The sequence below is a fragment of the Psammomys obesus genome, unplaced genomic scaffold (assembly GCF_907164565.1).
Source record: "Psammomys obesus unplaced genomic scaffold, mPsaObe1.curated_primary_1811, whole genome shotgun sequence".
NCBI lineage: Eukaryota > Metazoa > Chordata > Mammalia > Rodentia > Muridae > Psammomys > Psammomys obesus.
Genome location: NW_026596064.1, coordinates 14,076,459 through 14,097,765, shown reverse-complemented (window position 1 = coordinate 14,097,765; position 21,307 = coordinate 14,076,459). Strand labels below are relative to the sequence as shown.

At 49.1% G+C, this 21,307-nt stretch overlaps 1 protein-coding gene across 2 annotated transcripts in view; it reads right to left on the bottom strand.

Annotated features, from left to right (window-relative positions):
- Positions 1–21,307, bottom strand: part of Mylk (myosin light chain kinase) — a 178,098-nt gene that overhangs the window by 80,887 nt on the left and 75,904 nt on the right. For both annotated transcript variants that reach the window (XM_055624905.1, XM_055624906.1), the window contains exons 12-15: positions 9,681–9,818; positions 7,622–7,819; positions 6,776–7,025; positions 346–417 (exon numbers count right to left, since the gene is read on the bottom strand). In XM_055624905.1, the coding sequence (XP_055480880.1) occupies positions 346–417; positions 6,776–7,025; positions 7,622–7,819; positions 9,681–9,818 (658 nt within the window). The remainder of the gene's footprint in view (positions 1–345; positions 418–6,775; positions 7,026–7,621; positions 7,820–9,680; positions 9,819–21,307) is intronic.

Below are 21,307 nucleotides of genomic sequence, written 5' to 3'. Positions count from 1 at the left end.
GGAGGGGGAAGGGGACGTGGGGGCCGGCCAGGCTGTGTTTATAGAAGGGAACATTGGTGAGAGGCGCTCACTTGCCTCGTTGGTTTATTATATCGGTAATGACTTCAGTAGCCTTATAAGGGTGTGTGTAAAAAAAAAAAAAAGAAAGAAAAAAAAAGAAACACGAAAAAGAACACCCATCACCCCCTCCTTTGCCTTCCCTTGCCCTCCCCCCGCATCCTCTTCCAATCTTTCCCTTTGGCTCTGGTAGCTTCAGTGGGAGGACACAAACAATCCCAGGCTTCAGGGCCAGGAGGAGGGTGGCGGGTGCAGGGGCCTGGCCAGGCAACTCCCGGGGGCACTCACCGTGGTGGGGCTTTGGCAGGACTGTTCTGCAGCATCAGTGATACCTGGCAACTGCACTCACCGACCCGGTTCCTGATGAAGGACAGTACCATGAGGACTATGGGGCTCCCTGGGCAAAGGACCTACTCGGCTCAGGGCTGGAAGGGTGCAAGGCAAGCATAGACTTGGTCATGGGCTGACGGACCCTAAGCCTAGGGCTTAGCTGTGGCAATCATCCCAGACTTAGATTTAGGGTAGGGCTCTCACCCTGTGGTCAACCTTGATTTTTACAGTTCTGGATTGAAGAGAAGGGGAAGGGGGGGGGCTATCTGGGACAGCAGCAAAGATCAGCATGGACCAGTGTGACTCCTTCCTTAACACTATCAATTGATCACGCAGTCCAAGAATAAAGGCCGCTGGGGGCTGTGATGAGGCCACTGGTTGATGCAGACAGGCCCAGCTCATATGCCCAGTCACCGACCTGATTCCAACCCCCCTCAAATCCATGCAGGCACTTCCCTAGTGGCTAAGTTCTCTTTGAAAACAGCCCTAGCCTACCTTCATTAACCAGAACATTGTGTTAAAAACCTAACAAGCATGTCTCCAACATGGTTGGCCCTTTCTTTTACTCCTTCAGGTGGGGAGGGCTCTGGATTCTTTACAATCGCAGAGCTGTTCAGCCTCTGGGGGTGCATGGCCAGCTGAGGCCCCTCTTCTCAGGCAGGGGGCTAAGTGGCTAGCAGGGTGGATTCAAAGCAGATGAGCCCTCCGGCCTGTGAGGCTGCCCTCTGCTGGCGTTTCAAGGCCGAAGTCTAGGGAAAGGGGCAAGTCTGGGAATAAAATGAGGAAGCTCTACCATTCCAAGGACCCCCCCCCACCCGGCTCTTGTGACTGCCACATACTCTGTCTTGTTCTCTACAGCATGCCAGCTTGGTCTGGGAAGTGTGAGAAAGGAGCTGTGGGGACTGTGCAAGGCTGGAACCCTCAGGTCCCACACGGTCCCTGGATGCATTGCCTTAGCAGCACTACTGGGTGACCCTTCCAGACCACATGAGAGACATACCAGCTGCCAGCTCTAGGACCTCTTCCTTATATAACCCACCTCATTTCGTCTATGGTTCTAACAGGTTAGAGGCAGCACTGTCTTTTTTTGTTTGTTTTATAAGACAAATGGAGTGCGTGAGGGTTAAATGATGTGCCTAAACTCAGAGATAACTAGCAGGGACAGGCGCTGGGACCTGATCTACTTGCATACAAGACTTGCGGCCTGCAAACAGGCCCTCTGGAATCTTTGTGTGTTTCTTAGTGTGTCTGTATACACGCAGGCCTTAACCGCAAGCGTGGATATACATACATAAGTGTATGGGTCCAGCTGTGAGGCACCTGCATCTTGAGTCTGGGAATGTGTGCTTATGCCTCCTGCTGCCACAGTGGAACATCTACCTCCCTCTGTCTGGTGCTTCCTCTTGGAAAGACACTAGCAGCCAACAATGTGCTTCTGTTCCTCAGGGTCTGTGGATTTGCTCCTCGTCCTTGGGCAGGGACCCATGGGAAACAAGGTCTGTTTGCTTCCTTCCAGCCCTCTCTCTCCTCCTTTGCTCCACCTGTTGCCTGTCTTATCTCAGGCTGAGCCTATGTAGATACATTCTTGTCACCTCAGCTCCTTCCCTTCTCTCTCCTCCCTGTCAGCCCCTCTAGCTTGTCCCTTCCTCCAGGTCCAGGTTCTTTGAAACTACCAATTCAAGAAACCTGAAGAATCCAGGCTACACCTCTGTTTATCAAGCAACTCATTAGTGCCAGGCTGTAAGCATGTCACCTTGTACCCTGATTCTGTCAGCACCAGGCAGTGTTAAGCTATTCTTTCCCTCCTCCACAGTGTTGCCATGCCTGATGCTAGCATGCAGCAGAGCCCGATGCCCAATGGGTGTTTACTTGGTAACTCCTCTCCACACATTCTCTCCGAGTTTCCTCTTGTCGTAAGGAGGACAAAGCCCAGGCATGGAAATCAGGAAAAAATGCTGACCAGCTGGCCCCACTTCACCTTAGCCACACTCTAGGAGGCTGTGAATCAGAGTTGTGCTGTCTGCTGAACTGGAGCAGGACTTATCTAAGTCTCCCCATGGAAGGAAGCAAGTAAGGGCTTCTCTCATCACCCTGATCTGTCCTCATGGTGGGGATTACAAAGATAAGGACCTCAGGGTCTCTGGCTCCACCCACACCCAGACCTTACCTTGAGGTCTCCTAACAGCTGAGGGGGCAGAGCGCTGAGACACCGTGGCTGGGCCACCGCGGTAACAATTTACAAAGCCGAAAAGGAAAACCTCTACGGGGTCTTTGAAGCAAGTCATGGGTTCTTCTGGGGTCTATAAAGTTCAGATGGATTCTTGCTTGGGACCATCTACCAGTAACCTAACCAGCAGAAACAGTCTCTCAGAGACATCTTTAATACTACCCACACTCCATCACAAACTTGGGCTGAGACCAAGTCCCTGCCCTGGTGTTGCCCCCCAGGACACAGCAGTCACTCTGCATGCTGCACCTGCCACAAACATAGACACAGCTGGCCCCCCTTTCCTGAGCCCAGTATAAGAAGTTCATACTCTGTTCAAAAGCCTTGCAACGAGTCCCTCCCCAAATCTCAAATCCCAGTCACATAGGATGATTTATGTAGACAAAGGCAAAGAACTGAAATTTCCTGGAACAGATCTTGTTTTCTAACATCACATCTGGAATTTGAAGCTGCTGTGTTGCTATCTCCCCTCTTGGTCAGAGCTGGTAAAGGGAAGGGGAGATCAAAGCCCACCCATGCCCACCAATCCCTGTTAGCAGGAACAGACTGGACCCCTTGGTTTTCTCCCAGCTCCCCAGCCTTCTTCCCTGAAAGGCCCTCCTCCATGGGCCAGGTCTGACTTCTGTCAGGACAAAGAAAGCCAGAGGGAACAAGGTCCCTGGCAGGCCTGGCATGCTCTCCTCAGGAGAACTTTCCACTGACTCGCTCCATTTTTGCTGGGGACAGAGCCAAGGCCAACGCAATGGCCTCCTGGAGGAATGAGGAATCTGACTCTGGGAGGAAAAGGGGAAAGGGATGCACGAGCAAAGGAGCATGAAGTCCCAGGCCCCGTAGTTCCCCATGCATGGAAAGGCATTCCCAATGACAGGCCATAGCGATGGAAGAACACGTGACTGAAGTCAAAAGACAAGGGCTCGAACTTAGGCTCAGCTCGTGGCCACGAGTAAGTCAACGACCTGAGACCCCGGCGTCCCTCGTTATTAGATGAGAAGGCTAGATAAGTTTTGCATTCCCTTCCAGCTGGGATAGTCTACATTTTATGACTGTCCCCAGCTGGTCCCAGACAGTCTGCCTTTTGCCCTTCCAGTGTAACCCCATCTATGGCCTGGCAAACTTCCTACAGCCCCTTGCTTCGTGCTCCCTACCCCCTTCTTTCTTGGCTCATTCAACAGCCAAGACCTCTTTCACTGGCCAAGACCAAGTCTTTCTTTTTGCTTCAGAATCTCACAAAAAACCAGGAGCTGGAGGCAGGGGAAGTGAGTTTGAGACCACCTGGGCAATATGAGATCATATCTCATAAAACCAAACCAACCAACCAAAATATCTCTCACTCACAAAAATCCCATCTCATATATGATATCCAGCTTAATACAAGTATCATCTCGAAATTCTGTTCCTTCATCAAAAAGTACTGACACATCAAGTCAGTTTCTGCCCTAGTACCAGCCTAGTGAGCAAGTGTGTAGGCTCCTCATCACGGAGGCAGATTTGTCCTTCCTCATGACAAGTTCAAGTGTTAAGGCAGAGTCAGTTGACATATTCTAGGCACATGGCTGATAGTAACAGGATGATGCAGGAAATTGTAAGAGGGGCCTCAGTTTAGTTCAGATCCATAGAGCTCTGCCCATGTGGGCCTAACTTCTGAGCAGACCCAAAAGAGTTCTAAGAGATAACAGCTTTCTTTTATTTAAAGACTATTTTTCAAAAAATGCACTTGGTGTATTTGGGGTGGTTAAGTAGTCACAGCTAGCTGATATATGTGAAAAGGAGATGCCCAGACTTATTGTCTGGCATAGAGCTCCATCATAGCAAAAGCCATGGCATGGAGCTGACACAGCCAACCCTGAACATGATGGGCTTGGTACGGAGAAGTGGAAGTTAGCAAGTAGTCAGGCGTCCATTCAGGCCATGTCTAACCATCCATGGGATCTGCCACCACCTCACATTTGTGGGACGGTTGCTCATGCCAGCCTTAGGGCCTGGAGCAGGCATTCTGTCTATCAGTCTAGGCTTGGCTTGGTATTTTAGGGGGTGGAGGATTTTAATAGGGGAAACTAATCTCCCTGTGGTTGCTTTATTTGTTTTTTATTACTTGTGATAGTTATTATTGTCATCCAGTTGACAATATCTAGAATCACCTAAGAGAAAGGCCGCGGTTCTGCCTATGAGAGACTGTATTGGGTTAATGGATCAGGAAGGCCTGGGCAGCACCATTCCATGGCTGTGGTCCACAGAATGGACCCCAGAGGAGAAAGCAAGCTGAGCACTGATGTTCCTCTCTCTCCATTTCCTGACTGCAGATGCCTAAGGCTCCCACTGCCATGACCTCCCCGCTATTATGGACTGTACCCTGGAACTGAGGCAAAATAAACTCCCACTCCTTAAGTTGTCCTTCCAGAGTCTTTTATCCTGACATGCAGTTAGTAACTAACACATTACTCTTTTCTTGTTTGTTTGTTTTCTAGGCATCAAACTTATAGCTCTATACATGCTAGGCAAGTGTCTACCACTAGCTGTATCAATTTTTGTTCTTGTTGTTTTGGGTTTTGTTTTCTCTCTCTCTCTCTCTCTCTCTCTCTCTCTCTTTTTTGAGATGGACCTCTCTACATAGCACTGGCTACTGTGTAGACCAGGCTGGCCTCAAACACATAGAGATCCACCTGCCAAGTGCTGGGATTAAAGGTGTCCACCACCATTCTCTGCTCTGTGGCAATTTAAAAAATATATTTTAAAACTTATTTCTGAAGTATGTGTGTGTGTGTGTGTGTGTGTGTGTGCGCGCGCTAGGGATCAAACACAGGGCCTTGTATAGCCAGGCAAGCATGCTACCACTGAGCTACATCCAGCACCTATTTTCAATTATGTATGAGTTTGCATCTGTGTGTGGGTATATGAGTAAATGCAGGCAACCACTGAGGCAAGAAGAAGGCATCAGAGCCCCTGGAACTAGAGTTACTGTCCAGTATGGGTGCTAGAAACAGAAATTGGGTCCTGTGCAAGAGAGGTATGTACTCTTAACTACACTTAGCCATCACCCCAGTGCTCACCCCATCCCCTGTGGCAGTTTAAAAATATCTAAAATTCATTGGTATGCTTTTCTCCAAAGGATAAACTTTGATTCTTCACGTCTCAAATAAAATTTTTACTTAGTGGCTCACTTCAAAAACCATGTAGGATGTTTGACTTCCAAAGATGGATAGTAAAAAGCACTATAGGTTCAAACTCTTTCTAAGATGCTTCCAATTTTTAGCTGCTTTGGTCTGGATGTGTGTGCCCCTAAGGTTCATGTATTGAAATTTAATATTTCTTGTGATGTGTTAAAAAGGTAGAAGCTTAATCCAACTATAATATTCAGAGTTTAGACCTTGGGGAAAAATCTAAGATTAGATAAACAATCAAGTGGAGTCCCTGTAATCAATTACTAGTGCCTGTAAAGATGAGACAGAGAAAGACCACATGCATGCCCTCTGCCTCTTGCCATATGAGGCCCTTGCACTACCCTTGGACTTTTCCAGAAGGAAGGCCATCACCAGATAAAGCTGCCAGCCTTGGACCTACAGAGACATAAACTCAGCAACTCTCCCTTCATTTCTAGCTATCTAGTTTCAGGCATTTCATGATAGTAGCCAAAAATGAAACTGTCCCCAGAAAGTGTGAAATAATAAATGTTTGCTGTTTTGAGTTGGTAGGCCTGGAGTAATTTGTTACATAGCAACAGACATAATACTAATGCAGCCCCTTTAACTGCTATCCTCCTGTATCTCTAATCCAGGTCTTCTTTCCCAGCCCCTCTCTCTTGAGTCCAGGCTGGTCTCAAGCCCATGGTGACCCTCTTGACTCAGCCTCCCAAGTGGTGAGATTCAGGAGTGAGCTACCAGACCAGTCTCACACTCTTACATCTTTCATATTCTTCATACACCACGCAATGTGCCAAGTCTAATGCATAATGTGAGAGGCTCCTGGAGACCCGAGCTCAGAGGGAAGGACTCCCCATGAGGGCCTAGTCTGCTCAACTGCAAGAACCAAGAGCATGGCTACCATACTGGGCAGACTAGGCCCTCATGGGGAGGGGTGGGAAAGAACATGAAAGAAGGAAACAAAAGGGGCCAGGAGTCTAAGGAGGGGAAGAGAGAGGCTGGCAAGACACACACACAGACTCACTTGAGCAGGATCTCGTACTGGCCAGCATGCCAGGGCTGCACATTCTTTAGAATCAGGGTGAACACGTCCTCATTCTGTAGCAGCTCAAAGTGGCCAGTATCCTTGGAGAGGGCTTTGCCATCTCGCAGCCAGTGCACAGTGGGAAAGGGGTCTCCAGCTATGGCGCAGGAGATAAGGACACTCTGGCCAAGGGAGGCTGTCACCGAACGAGGCTTGCTGATGAACCAGGGCTGGGTGCCATCCTGAGGCTCTGGAAGCAGGCAATGGAGAGACACAGAGATGGAGGCCCTTCAGCACAGAGCTTGACATCCGCTCCATTCTCCACGATGGCAAATGTTTGGAAGACAGTGTGTTACTGGAGAACATGTGGTCCCGAAGGAGCATGGACTGGGTATGCAGACACAGAGCATCTTTCTTGCTAGTCTGCCTTGGTTATGTTATCAGAGGACAGTATTACCGTGAACTTGTATAAGCCCTGACAGTATGGAGTCCTAGGCTGGGTGCTCATGTCTGTGTTGGATGTGCCTGATGAGAACTGTTACTCACTACATGCACTTAGCCACCTCTCCTCCTAAAAAGCAGGCTTCCATAGGAGAAAGGACTCATAAACCCGTATTTCATATCCCAAACCATCAATACCAAATTAAGTATATTACAGATTTCCCTCAGTGCTCCATCCATCCTACAGCTGCCCAGAGAGAGCAGGGACTGCAAGAGCTTGAGTTGGAGACAGGGATCTGCCTCTGAGGCTGTAATGGGACCAGAGTGGTCTCCTGTGTTCCCCTCACCCCTAAATGGCATTTGCAGAAGTTGTACCCCCATGCCCCCAAAGCAGCTCCGGTTCACCTTGCACGGTGAGCTTGGCCTGGGTGCGGACCTCCCCAGCACTGTTCCAGGCCTCACAGGTATATGTGCCTGTGTCCTCTGGGAACACCTCCTGAATACACAGGCTGTGTCGGCCACCATTCTGCTCGAAGTGGAAGTCCTCTGACTCCTGGATCTCGTTCCCGTTGTGAAGCCAAATGACTTCTGGAGGTGGGTTCCCTGAACAAAGGGGAGCAACAGGAGACTGTGAGAGAGGAACTTCCCTAGCTAGGAAGCAACTGTGCACCTAATATGCTAATACTGGGCTGAGCATGAGTCTCTGCCTCAGTTTCCTCACACGCTGTCCCTTATTAGCAGGATTGTCAGGAGAAATAACTGGGTCAGTCTAACCTTTGCTAGCTGCCCACAAAATGGCATGTGGCACAAAGAGAACACCAAACCCTGAAAGGTGTGCCCTGCCCTGCCCTGCCATGCCTCACACAGAGACTCCACGTGCAGGAAATGGTGACATCACCAGAAAGAGCACTGGGCCACCACATATATGTAGTCTTGGGACCCCAGCTTGCAGAGGATTTCTAAATCCTGTCAGTGGGTAGCACTGTTTGCTTATACTTCTGGAATGTGTCTGGGTACAGATAAGAGACCATGTGAGGCTCTGTTTTCAGAGGGGTGAGGCCCCTGGGGAGACTTAAGAGTGAGCTGATGGCCATTTGTCTGCATGGGTCAGACAGCACATGCCTGGAGGTCAGGTGCAGAGTGCCTCTTCTCTCTTCCAACTGGATGCCTTGGTGACATCCAGTTGGCATGGCAAATGTGGAAAAGAGACCTAACCTCTGTCTGGGACTGTCATGGAAAGACCTTTGTCCTTTGAAAGACACAACCTTAGGTCCTCTCACAGTTCATGCTACTTTTACAGGTCAAGAGAAAGAAGGAAGCCAGAGACGAGTCCTCCCGGTTTTCAGAGGCACTGATAGGAACCAAGGACCACAGATGCACCCACAGGTCTGAGTACCTTTGGATGTCTACTCTGCCATGAGTGTGGAGCTGGGGCTTTGTAAGCCTCTCCTGCTATCCCAGTAAGGGCCAGGAGAGTTCAGTCTGGGTGCAAGCTATATTTCTTTGCCTATTTTAAAAGGATCTCTCTCTGATCATCTCTTTTCTACCTTAAGATCTGACTAGAGCAACTCAGATAGCTTTTGAGATGCAAGAGGTCCTCATAAATGTTCATTTTGCACCACTTAAAAACATTCCAGAAAAAAATTTAGGGTCTTTTAATTATAGGCTTATAGTGTCTGAAAATTGGATAATTTGACTTCCTCATTTCCTACATGCAACCTTTTTATTTCTTTCTCGTGCCTTATTGTTCTGGCTAAGATTTCAACCACTCTATTGATTAAGAGGGGAAAAGATTAGATTGCCCCCCTGTTTGTTCCTCATATGACTGGAAAGTGGAAGGGGGGCTATTTGGGAAAAGGAAGGAGGTTGTTGGGAGGACAGAAAATGTAGTGAGTAAATATGGTTAAAGTAAATAATATTTTTGAATAAAATGTAATTGTGAAACCCTAGGGTCAGATGGAAGGGGAGGACCTCCCCTATCAGTGGACTTGGAAAGGGGAATGGAAGGAGATGAGGGAGGGAGGGTGGGATTACGAGGAAATGTGGGAGGGGGCTACAGCTGGGATACAAAGTGAATAAACTGTAATTAATATAAAAAATAAAAATTTAATTTAAAAAGGAGTGAAACTCTTTAAAACCAAAAATAAAACAAAACAAAACAAAAAAAACCCCAAACCCCAAAACCAAAACCAAACCAAACCAAACCAAAGAAACACACAAACAAACCCCAAACATTTGATTGGAACTGGCCACATTAATCTTTAGTAATTTTCTTCCCCTGGAGGGTATAACCCTGAATCTTGCTACCCAGATATCAGAAAAGAGAAGCCAAGAGCTTCCATTTCCCTGAACCCCTTGCTGATGGTTCCATGACAATTTCCTGGGCATCTAGGAGCCCCAGGACTACTCTCTTGCCATGTGACTACTCTCTTAGGCACCCCAGGAGAGAGCTATATGGACAGACCTGACACCTGGACTGTCATAGTGACCTGGCTTCCATCCATGACTTTGAGATCAGAGAGGCCTTGCAGGAAGATGGGTGCGACGGACTTGCTGGGAGCTGGGGGTAGCGGGTGTTCCCTCTCTCCTTCGCTTTTCTTTTCTGTGTGGTGGAAAATAAAACCGGAAAGAAACATTCTTTCAGGCACTCAACAAACACAGTAGATGATGCAGTTGCACTGAAGCTCGGGTCTGATGCACATTGGGAGGCTCTGGAGATCACTGGGAACAAGGTATGTCCCATGTCACTGCCTGACATGACAGTGCTCTTGCCGGATAGGGGAGACTAAACAATGAAGTTCCACGGGGTCCTGTGCGAACAAGCTCTGGTTCCTCAGGAGGACCTCAGGGTGGAGGCTCACACCTGGCATCTTCATGAAGCTCTCTCCCCCTAAGTTCTCTTTAGTCTTTGAATTAAGCGAATTAAGTGGCACAGAATTCAAAAGACCCCTTCCCAACCTAGCTCCCTGGTGCTGTCTCTCCAGAAGCAAAAACTGTTCTGTTTCTTCTTATACTTGCCAGACATGATATATGTTTACAACACACACAGGGGGGTAATTCCTTCTTCCTTCTTTCCCTCCCTACCCCTTCTTACCTCTTTTTTTTTTTTTTGTGCTGTGTATCAAATCTAGGATCTCATGCATAAATATATACTCTACTACCAACCTCTGCTCTCAAGCCCATTTCCTCCTTCTTCTTTTTTGAAAAATAAACTAAATCTATAATCCCTACACTGAGGCAAGAGAATGGTGGGTTTGAGGCCAGCTTAGGATAAGAGCATGAAACAAAAACTACAGGGTGGACTGTGACTCAGTAATGGAATAGGAGCCTTGGCTGCATGTACTAAGGCTCTGGATTCACCGTACAGGCCCCATCTCTCAGATCAAACTAGAGAGACAGAAAGCCTATCAGTGGGTGCCTGCAGCAGGGCGTAGGGGATGGATCAGAAAAGAACATTAAGGACTACTAAGGAGAAACAGAAATGTTTGTTGACTCTTCAAGTCAGGGTAAATGTTCCATGGATGAACACGTCTGCCAAAACTCATTAAGTTAAACTCCTAAAATACATGTAGCTTACTGTACTTTTGCAATACTTCAGTAAAATCTGGGAGAGGGTAGCATGCTGGCTGATAAAGGGGGAAGACCAGGGCAGTGATCTGGGTGTGGGCCTGGTCCATCCTTTCCCACTCAGCTGAGGGGACAGATTCACAGAAGGGCTTTTCCTTACTCCTTCAGCCAGTCTCCAGGAGGAAAGATGCTGTCTGCTTCACACGCAGGCTGAGCCCCAGGCTGCCCAGTATCTACCCTCTCGTATAGACTTTTGCTGTTTTGTTTTTCTGGTACTATCGGGCATAAGATTAGCAGGGCAGGTGCTATGGTTTGAACTCACTGAAATTCAGGGTGAACAAGATCAGATTATTACTTTTCGTTTGTACTGCGTATCAAACTCAGGGCCCGAGATAGGTGAGGGTCTACGTGATCTCTGGGCATCATAATGAAATTTCACTCTCAGTATGGAGGCACTGGAAAGGGGCCCTCTGAGAGGCGATCAGGGCATGGAGACAGCACCCTACGAAGGGAGTAAAGTCTTTTTCAAGCGATTGGTCAAGTTCTTTGGCTCCTGGATTAGTTCTCTCAGGAGTGAGTTGGCTCTCATGGAACTAGATTAGTTGACGTGAGAGCGGGGCATTCTAATGTGAGCGGGGAACCTGCACTGATCTGTCTTTAGCACCCACTATGACATGCACCCACTTCTGCTGCTTCTCAGCCATGACTGGACAGAGCATGAAGCCTTTGTGAAGACCTCTGTGGATGTCTGTGCCATGCTTTCTGAGCGAGGAACTAAGATAAACCGCTTTAGTTTACAAATATCCAACTTTGTTACAACAGAAACCAGAATAATGCACTGGAATATGTCTAATTTAAACATCAAAGCTTCAAGGAGGACTCTCGTAGGTTGGGTCTCCACCACCATCGGGAAACAAATTCCAAACCTTTCAAACTCAAGGACACTGCAGAGAGTTTCCAGGGTGTTTTTCTCTACCAGGGTAAGGCCCAATTCAAAGCATGTTCACAGAAAGCAACGCTCTCCTAGCCCAGCCTGTGGGGCCCTGGAAGGATAAAGCTCTTAAGGTTGAATAAAGCATCCCCAGAGTGGGAGCAGTAGGGAGGATAAGGAGCAGGCATGCAAGAGCAGCTAAGACAGACAAGCTCCATCCACCCCAGGACACCAGGTAGGGTTCTCGGTCTGCCCCAACTTCAGGAATTGTCTTTTGATGGAGTGCAGCTGCTGGAAGGGTCTTGGCAGGAGGCTCTGGAAGTAGAAGCTGTATTGGAAGCTCTCAGATCTACCTCATGTCCCTGCCTGGGCTGCCGTGGTCAGGAAAGCTGGCTGCCTCTAGAGGGTTGAGGAATTTCCTGTCTTGCACAGATTGAGAGGGCTGGAGAGGACAAAATGTTTTCCCCTCTCCAGAGGACTCCCCGTTCCTGAGTCTCTGCCTCAGCCCAAGCCATGGAGCTCTATACAGATGGACTGGAATCCCTTCTGGGTGCTGCAGGAACATCCAAATTCCAGCTTGCTCCCCTTCCAGCTGTTGGCTATCTGCTCTTCTGGGCCATTCTCTCTGAGTTCTTGCCATTGCCTGCTTCCTCACCTGGGGCTTCAGGATACCCACAGCACTCTGTAGATCTTGGCTGCCGAGGTCTAAGGGCCTGTCTGTACCACCCGACCTGCCCTTGGAGCTAAGAAGAGCGTAAGGGATGGTAGACTGGGGCTGCAACCCCAGGTGGCAGCTTGCTGGCTCTAAGGCCTGAGCTCTGTCCCCTGTGGCCAGACAAGAGACATGTCTCAGGTTTCTGCTGCTGTGATAAAGCACCACGACCAAAACCAACTTGTGAAGAAAAAGGTTTGTTTCAGTTTATAGCTGTCAGGTCGGACTCTATCCCTGCGGAAAGTCAGGACAGGAACTCAGAGCAGGAATTGAAGCAGAGGCCATGAAGAACTGCTGCTTACTGGTTTGTTCCTCAGGCTGGCTTAGCCTGCTTTCTTATTCCACCAGGACCACATGCTTAGGGGCAGTACCACCCACAATGGGCTGGGCCCTCAGGACATCAGTTGTCTACAAATTGATTTTATGGAGGCATCTTCTCATTTGAGGTTGCCTCCTCTCAGATGACTCTAGGTTTTTGGCAACTTGATTAAAAGACAAAAACCACCACCAAAAATGAACGAACGAACGAACAAACAAACAAACAAAACCCCCAACAATGACAACAAACTAGCCAGACAAACACAGGCAGAAACCTGAGACTGGAACCAGACCTGGACCACAAGTTTTCCTCTGCCTCTTCCTGAAGCATCCTCATTTGTATCTAGGGGCTGTGTCATCTCAGGGCTTCAGGGAGTTTTGGCGGCAGAATGTGTAGCCACAGTGCTGCTCAGCTTACAATGGTTTCCTGTAAACTTACTGTAAGCTAAAGAGTATGGTAAGCTGAAAATGCATTTGCTGAACCCGCCCTACAGAGAGCAACACAGCTCACTGCAGAGGACTGGTTGTTTGATCTTGGGGTGACAAATGCTGACTGGGTCTTTCTGCTCCTTGCCATTACTCACACTGCTAGCTCAGGGAATGCTTGAATTCAAAATTTAAAATTTGAAGTGGGTGTCTATCAAATGGCCTTCACACCATTATGAAGTCGAAAACCCCAAGCTGAGCCACCTTAAATTGGCATTGTCTACGTTCACTTATCAACGACACCTGCACGTGTCTCCTGAGAACCAGCTGGCTCCTGCCTGCCTAGAGTCACACAGTAGACCTACCAGCATCCTGACAAGCAGTGGATCCTGAGCCCTTCCTGACCATTACTAACCCAACTTGTTTGTTTTTAAGCAGCCTAAGGCAAGTTCTATGATGGCATGTGTTAGAGACACCATGACAGAGATCTCAAAGCAAGTTAATGGAACTTTGCTGCATCTCCCCGGAAAAGGAATGAGCTCAGGGTTTAAATCTAGATTAACCACTGCCCCTGGTCCTGCTCTTTCTCCCCTGTAGTCCTCCAGTGACAATGGAAGGCAGAACAGAATGATGGGAATTAATCTACTCTCAAACCTGTAGGCTGATGTCCCTGTTTGTTTTGAATCCCTACAGCAGGTGCAGGGTGACTCACGTGTGATAGGATGGTCCTGAATTCAGAACAGTGAACAGCAGTCAAAAAGCGCCAAGTTCTTCACGGGGTGAGAAAATGGCCAGCCTTCCTACAAACACCAGCTGCTTTGGGACTAAGAAGACAGGGAGGGACTGAATGTCTGAAGGAAGCCACTTGGAGTCAGCCCAGGATGTGTTACGGTGACAAGACAGCTGGAGTCCTGTGCCAGAGAAGGTTGACCAGGATGGAGCACTTGCCCGGGCCTCCTGAGGACAAGGCAGAGCACTCCATTGGTGCCTCTCCAAAGGGAACCAGCCTTCTCCAGTGCTGACCACAGTGAGCTATGACAGTGCCACAGGGGACAAGCATATTGCAGCCCATTCATGAAGCAGATTTTTGACAATCGAGGAAAAGCAGAGCAGAGACAAGTCAGGCAAAAGGTGTCCTGTGTGCTGTGTGGTTAGCTATTGGCAATGACCGAAACACAATACTGGTGAGCACAGTGTGTACTACATACATGATTTCATTGCAGGACTTGTAGATGGTTCAAAGAAACTGTGTGAGAAGAGCTATGGGCTGGGGGTGTTGCTGGGCTGGTAAAGTGCATGAATTAAGCCAGGTTTGACCCCAGGACCACGTAAAGCTGGGCGTAGTGGCGCATGCCCGTGAAGCCCAGCAGTCTAGAGAGGGAGGCAGGAGGATCAGAAACTCGAATGCATCTGCCTCAGCTACAAAGCGAGTTCAAGGCCTGTCTCAAAAGAGCCTTCAACAATATTTAACACCAGTCAGTATAGAAGCAAAGGATTTGCTTTTCTGAACCCTACTGGCTGTTTTGATTGAGCGGAGTCAACTTGATAACAAGACAAGTATCCCGACCAGGAACCAACAGCATCCATGGGGATAAAGCTGGAAGAGTTCTTAACAAGGCTCTGTGTGGGCACACTCCCATTCAACAGAGGAAAGTGGCCTTTCTGACTGCTGGAGGCTGCGGTGTGCAATAGGCGTGAGGATGCAGCTGACTGAATCAGGCTTCCTGCTTGCTTTCTGTGGATCTAAGAACAGAGGCAGGTCACCCAAATACTGTGCCCATGCCCGGGGCTCAGTGTCAGCCAAGAGAGGTCCACTACTCTGGGAATATCTAGCTTTGAGGTCACAACAGGAAGTCAGCCTCAGGGGTGAGAGATCCCCAGCCTTCCTCGTCTAGGAGGCGGGCACTGGCCTTCCACAGTACACAGACTCTAAGGGAGTGATTACTGGGGCCAGGGATGGATGCCCTGTATCCAGCTCCAGCGGGGCTAGACTAAATATTCCCCGGCTTTTCCCACAGCTGTGTTTCCTGCTCCCCCTGAGAGCAAGCCTGGAGAGGCTGCCTTTCTAGAGTCCAAAAGAGCCAGCCCCACAGCTCACTAGTCTAAGACTAACCGTCCAAGGTGAATTTCTCCATAGCTCTGGTGTTTGGTTCCCATGTCCAGCACTGAACTGACTTGCTGCTGTTCCACTGAGAGAAGGAAAAGGCTCAGTCTGTTCTCCAATGGGGAGGATGGGAAATACGACCAAGGATGAGCTGTTGATAAAGTAGCTCAGAGATATGTGAAAATGATGTCTTACAGATGGAAGTTGTACAAGATTCCCTGTAGCAAGCCACCCTGTCTACCCAATCATACTTGTCCTTTCAGAGCTCTCCCTTGAGAACACCAAACTGACAGTGACTTCAGCTCAAGAGCAAATAATGCAATGTTTTGGAAAACTTTTGGAGGAAATTCAGCACCCACAGGATGGAGCAGCTTGCTGTGTAGTATAGCCACCTGGTCCAGTGTGGTAAGCAGTACCAGCTGCTCCTCAAAGCCAAGCCAGGAAAGCCTCCAGCGCTTCCTCACCATAAAGAACCTTCCACAGCCTTTGCCCAGGTGGCTGGTCCTAAATACACTGTCTCCTGGTACACGCTCATAATTTTCCCTCTTCCTCCCTTCATAGTCCTTCCTCAACTTTCTACGAGTTTAGTAGGAAAAATGACTCAATTCTGAATTTCTTCTTAAAACCATTGTCACTCCACCCCCACCACTGGTCAGTCTATGCTGTCAGCCTGCTGCTCTCCAAAGCCCCGAGTTTATGGATCCAAAAGTGTGTCCAACAAACATGCTGGCCTTTATCTCAGATCTGCTAAACATTCTCTTTAGTCTTTGAACATGAGCCGTTTTTCTTAGCCATTGCAATGCAAAATGCCATTCCAACAGCAAATTGGATTCCCGCTCAACTCTGTTATTCTATGGAAATTCAATAAATCACCAACTGAAGGGCATCTACAGCCAGTCTCCCCCCTTCCTATTTGGTGCTCAAAATGCAGTGTGGTCAGGGACTACAATCTCCCCACCTCCTCCCCCACAAGCCAGGGTAGGAAGGCAGCCCAGCCCCTTCCCATTTCCAGGGCATTTGACAGGCTGTAAATCCCTGGGGAGGTATCTGCGTTCCCTTTCTGTCTCCTATCCAGATAGAACCTTCTTGGAAAGCCAGCATGAGGACTGCTTTTATGGCATTTTTGACCTTTCTTCACCCTGCTGACTTCTCTAGAACTGAAGAAGTAAATGGGATGAAAAGTGTGAAAGGAAAAGAATGAAAGGGACATGACGCATGCTGTCTCAAAAAAGATCTCTGACCGGTAATGACGGGCTGCTAGATGAGAGGCAGGGACCACCACAACCTCAACCTTCTTAAGGTCTTAGAAGTTATAACCACACTCCAAACAGGCAGGCACAGCATCCAAGCCCCTGGCGTGCTTTGCCAGGGAGGCCTAGAAACCACACTGCTGTTTGTACTGTCATAACTGGGGCACATCTTGCCACTGGGAACACAAGGCTTTCATTTTGGATGGTATTTTTGGTCAAGGTCTGTGAGCCAGGAAATGGGGGCGATGGTCTACAAAGGGCTATAAAACTGGACAGTTATGAGCCTCTATAATTGTCCAATTAGTAAAGCAAGGCTCCAGGTCTGAGCTCTGTACCAGATGGACACATCCTGGTCTGCAAGCTTCCCTGTGGTGTGAAGGCCTCAGTCTGTAGAAAAAGAAACTGCTGGGGAGACACTGACTTGACACTTAACTCGATTCTTATCTTAAGTTTCAAAGGCAGATGTTTCAAAAGTTTAAGTTTCAAAAGTTTCTTAAGTTTCAAAAGCAGATGTTCAGTTGAACTAAGGTTTTCAGGAAAAACAGATTACATACAATGCCACTTTTCCTCCTTCAAGGAGTCTCTCTCTTTAGCCAACATAAGGGTTAAAAAAGGTTGCCGGTGTGCTCAGCCAACAGAGGGCAGGGTCCATGACTTATGCCAGCAGACAGATGATATAGGGTCCAAAGTACATGCACATACTTGGGACAATCAGAGGAGAAGGAGAAAAGGAGGAGGAGGAGGAGAAGAAGGAGGCTGGGAGCAGCCATGTGCCTAGGTGCTCAGAGTTAAGACTGTGGCTGCCCTTGAGGGAGCTGTTGTCCTCTCTAGGGACTTTTCATCTAACAAATGTCCTCATAAAACGTATTTTACATCAGAGAGTTCTCTTTTTACTTAACCCGCATTTTATGTCTTTAGGTACCTCTCACAGGCTCACCATGCATTTACTTAAACAAACAAACCATTAGCGGAGAAACTATGTCAAAATAGGTACAGTTAGCAGATTATTAATTGATCTTATTACTTAAGAATTTAGCCTTGACATAGGTATAGTGTATGTAACTTGAAAATATCCTAGCCCTGGAGAGCCCCCCAGCCCATGACTCGTTCTTGACATAGGGAGTCTCTAGATCTTCCGGGACACTGCAGGAACTTGGATTCATCCATTCTGGGTGGAGAGGGAAGGCTATGATGTCCAGTTATTAATGGGGACACAGGTATATTTGTTCTGGGGAAGCCCACCGCACTGTTCTCTCACTGCCCATGTGCTCACAGGAGCTCACAGGACAGGCCATGTGCTAAATACAACATCAGGAGGACAACGGGTCTCCCTGCAGGAGGACTGCAGATCCTTACGTGAGCAGTCAGAGTAAATATTCCTTAACCATTGAGGGCCTGCACGATACACCCGCCTCAGCCCCTCATGTTCTACCACTCTGCTACCTGTTAACGGGACTCCGGCCACAGTGGGCATCTTGAGTAGGCTGGTGTTGCTCCCGCCTCAGGGCCTTGGCACTTACTGCCTGCCTAGAACAGCATCGCTTCTGCCTTTCTCTAATCTTATTCCCTGTTCGCTTTTGTAAACAGAACTGCGTGCATGTGTGGTTCTGCAGCATCCTCAGACCCCTATTCATCTTCTTAGGAGCACACGTCCGCATGTGAAGTTAAGCCGGTCTTGACTCCATCTCCATCAGAGGGTAAGCAGGGCAAGGGCAGGGCCGTTGTCTGACCTTTGTTTCACAGTGTCCCTAGACCAGATGAATGCAGGCACCCAGCAAAGGTTTTTGGTTCTTAAGTGCAACAAGGGATGCAGGGTGTTACCAGGGCTTATTCTGAGGTGAGTAGGGGCAGCTTCAGGGAAAGGGTGAAATCTACAGGAGCTACAGAGACAAGCAGAGTGGCTGCGGAACAAGTCAGAGTGCTGGGCCAGTGCTCTGGAAGACTGTGAAACCTTGGCAAAGGCTAAGGAGGTGAGAAAGAGTCCCCATGTCTTCCCTTCCGCATAGAATCTGCTCAACTCTAAGAAAGTGCTTGAGTCTGGCAGGGGCTGGCTGCAGAATCAGTGCCTCACAGGAAAAACATGGCAAGCGGAGGGCAATGCATTGCTGCATTGCGCCATCTTGTGGCCAGAGCCTTGAGGTGCGGCACAGGAGCCCATGGCCTGAAGTCAGTTTCAAGTCCTCAGGTCTCCCACGCAGACCTTGAGTCCTCCCTCTCTTTACCTAGCGGACAGATAATACTGCAGCAAGTTGATTCTTTGGTAAAGTCACTTCCTGGCATATTCCAGTTTAAAGTTTGGACACCCATCATAATTGCACATATGGAGTGTTCTACCATCTGGGGTCAAGACGTAATCCATTTATTTAATCCTCACATGCCAGTGCTCACACATCACATAGAGGAAAGGTGACACATGGCCAGGTGACAAGACTAGGAAGTGATGACTGGAATTCAAGCCAGGCAATTGGCTTTGTATCCACCCTTTCTACCATGCCAAGCAGAGAGTGACAGAACCAGGGCTAGGTAGCTATAGGGAAGGATGGAGCAGCAGTTGAGGCAAGAGCGACTAAGTCTCCTAACAATTCCCAGGGGACCTGGGGCCAAAGCAGCAGCTAAGAAAGTCAGAATAACTCAAAGCTGACGATGGTGCAAGACACAGCCTGGAACCTCCAAAGCACCTTGGGGCAGGGTGCCAGAAATGTCACTGTGCCAGGCTTACTCTGCCAGCCCTGTGCAGGGAAGTCTGCATTGGGCCCGAGTGGGGTTGTGTCTGCCTTGTTTTCCATTTATGGTTCTAAGCCTCAGTCTGGCCGGGAAAGGCCAGTATATCCCCTCGCCTGGAGGGCACTCGCTCACCAGGCTGCTGACAGCAGACCCAGAGGACCTGGTGGAGCTGCGCTGCAGCTTTTCTCCTTCTGCTTTCAAACACACTTAGATGGGCGATTCCGAAGCCCTCCCCAGCCTCCCCGACACCCAGGAGTCAGGAAAATGCCCCAGGGTTCTCCAGCTTTCATCTGAAGACACCCCCACCCACCCACCCACAGAGACTGTCTCTAACACAACTTTAACACAAACAACTGGAGGCAGACACTGGATCAACTGACTGCCAAAGGAGGCTGACAAAGCAATCGCAGATACAAGACTGGGTTGAGTGGCACAGCCTATGCCATTTGTACTTTTCTGTCCACCACAGACCGGCTCGCCTCTGAGAAGAGGGGGGAGCTGCTGCCCTGGGCCTCCAAGACCAGGCTTCTTGTGAACTTCTGTGCTTCCCTGGAAGTCTCATACTATGGTCCCCTGAGGCCCCCAGCAGCCATGCCCATGAGAACTATGGAGATAAGTTGGTTACATGTGTGTACCAGAAAAGATCTCCCGGGTCACCGCTAGCTCTGACCCCAGTGTTGGAAGGCTTCATGGAAGGAAGGGGCAGGCTGGTTCACACATGACTCCACACAGGGGCATTTCTTCTGGGAAGTCCAAGTCCCTCCGGGCAGATGGCTGCACAGGACAGACATAAACCACTTTCTCTGTTAGTGACAGCTCCCTATCCCTCAGGAAGAACAGTGCCCATCCTCTTTAGGGCAGGGAGGAGTACTCTGAGAAAGGGCAGTTATGGGGTCATCTAGGCCTCAGTCCTATGGCCTGGGCCCAGAAGCCAGCTTTACCTACTACCCAGGCACAGTGTGCTGTCCAAGCTCCACTGATGTCAAGGCCATTAGACCCTTCTGTATAAAACAGGAACAACACTCTGCCCTGAGCCCCAGAGGTCTCTGTGAGGTGGTGTAGCTGGAGAGACAGAATAGGCAGAATTCATTTCGTCCCTTTCCTGTGATACCATCTCATGCAGCCTCCCAGAATGTGGCAGTTGACACTATAGGAGGATTCTCCTGAGAGGCCTGACTTTGGTGGGGAGAGGGCAACAAGACAAAGCGACATCTTTCTGTTAGGCGGACAAAGAAGGTGGGTACACTCTGCCCAGTCCGAGCATCCAGAAGATAGAGTCACTCTCAGAACCTGGGGGCACAGGCTAAGAAAAGGTGGCAGCTGGGCTGGCCTGTGGGTGGAGCACCTTCCCTTCTTAGAAACAGCCACCATACAGATCCACAGCCCAGCAGGGTCAGTTTAAGATTCATGGTGGTTCCTAGGCACTAAGTGCTGGGCTGATCAATGGATGACTTGATACCAGGCTGGTGATGGATGAAAACAAGCCGGGGCCCTGGGGAAGGGTATCTGTGCAGGCAAAGGAAAAGCCTGCCACTCTTCAGAAGTCTCAGTGCCTGCTTCTGCCTAGCTCCTGAGGGCATAGAATCATAGTGTGAGAATAACACATGTGTGTGTGAATAACACATGAATTACCTCTTGAAGTCTTGCAGTGCATGTGGTTTTCTCATTCCAGACAGGGAGCTTCTGGAGTCAGGAGAGCCCCTGTCTCTTTCCCTCACATGTGCCTACGGCCCAGTGGGGTCAAGGGATGGGATACAGACTCCTGTTCCTGGGGATCACCAGAGCCTTTATCTTCCATCTGCCTGCCTTCAGGGACAGGGTCTTCCCTTCTCTCCTCTCCCCTCTTCCCTTTCTTTCTTCCTTCCTTTCCTTTGGGACAGAAACTCAGGTTGGCCTAGAACTCAGGATCGTCTTGCTTCACACTCCCCAGTGCTGGGATGTCTGGTGTGCCTCTGCATGCCTGTGCTCAGGACTTTCTTTGTAACCTCTCCTTTGTCCCTAGATATTCCAGCAGCCCCCTCTGCTTCTGTAGCTGCCTACTGGCAATCACAACTCCACT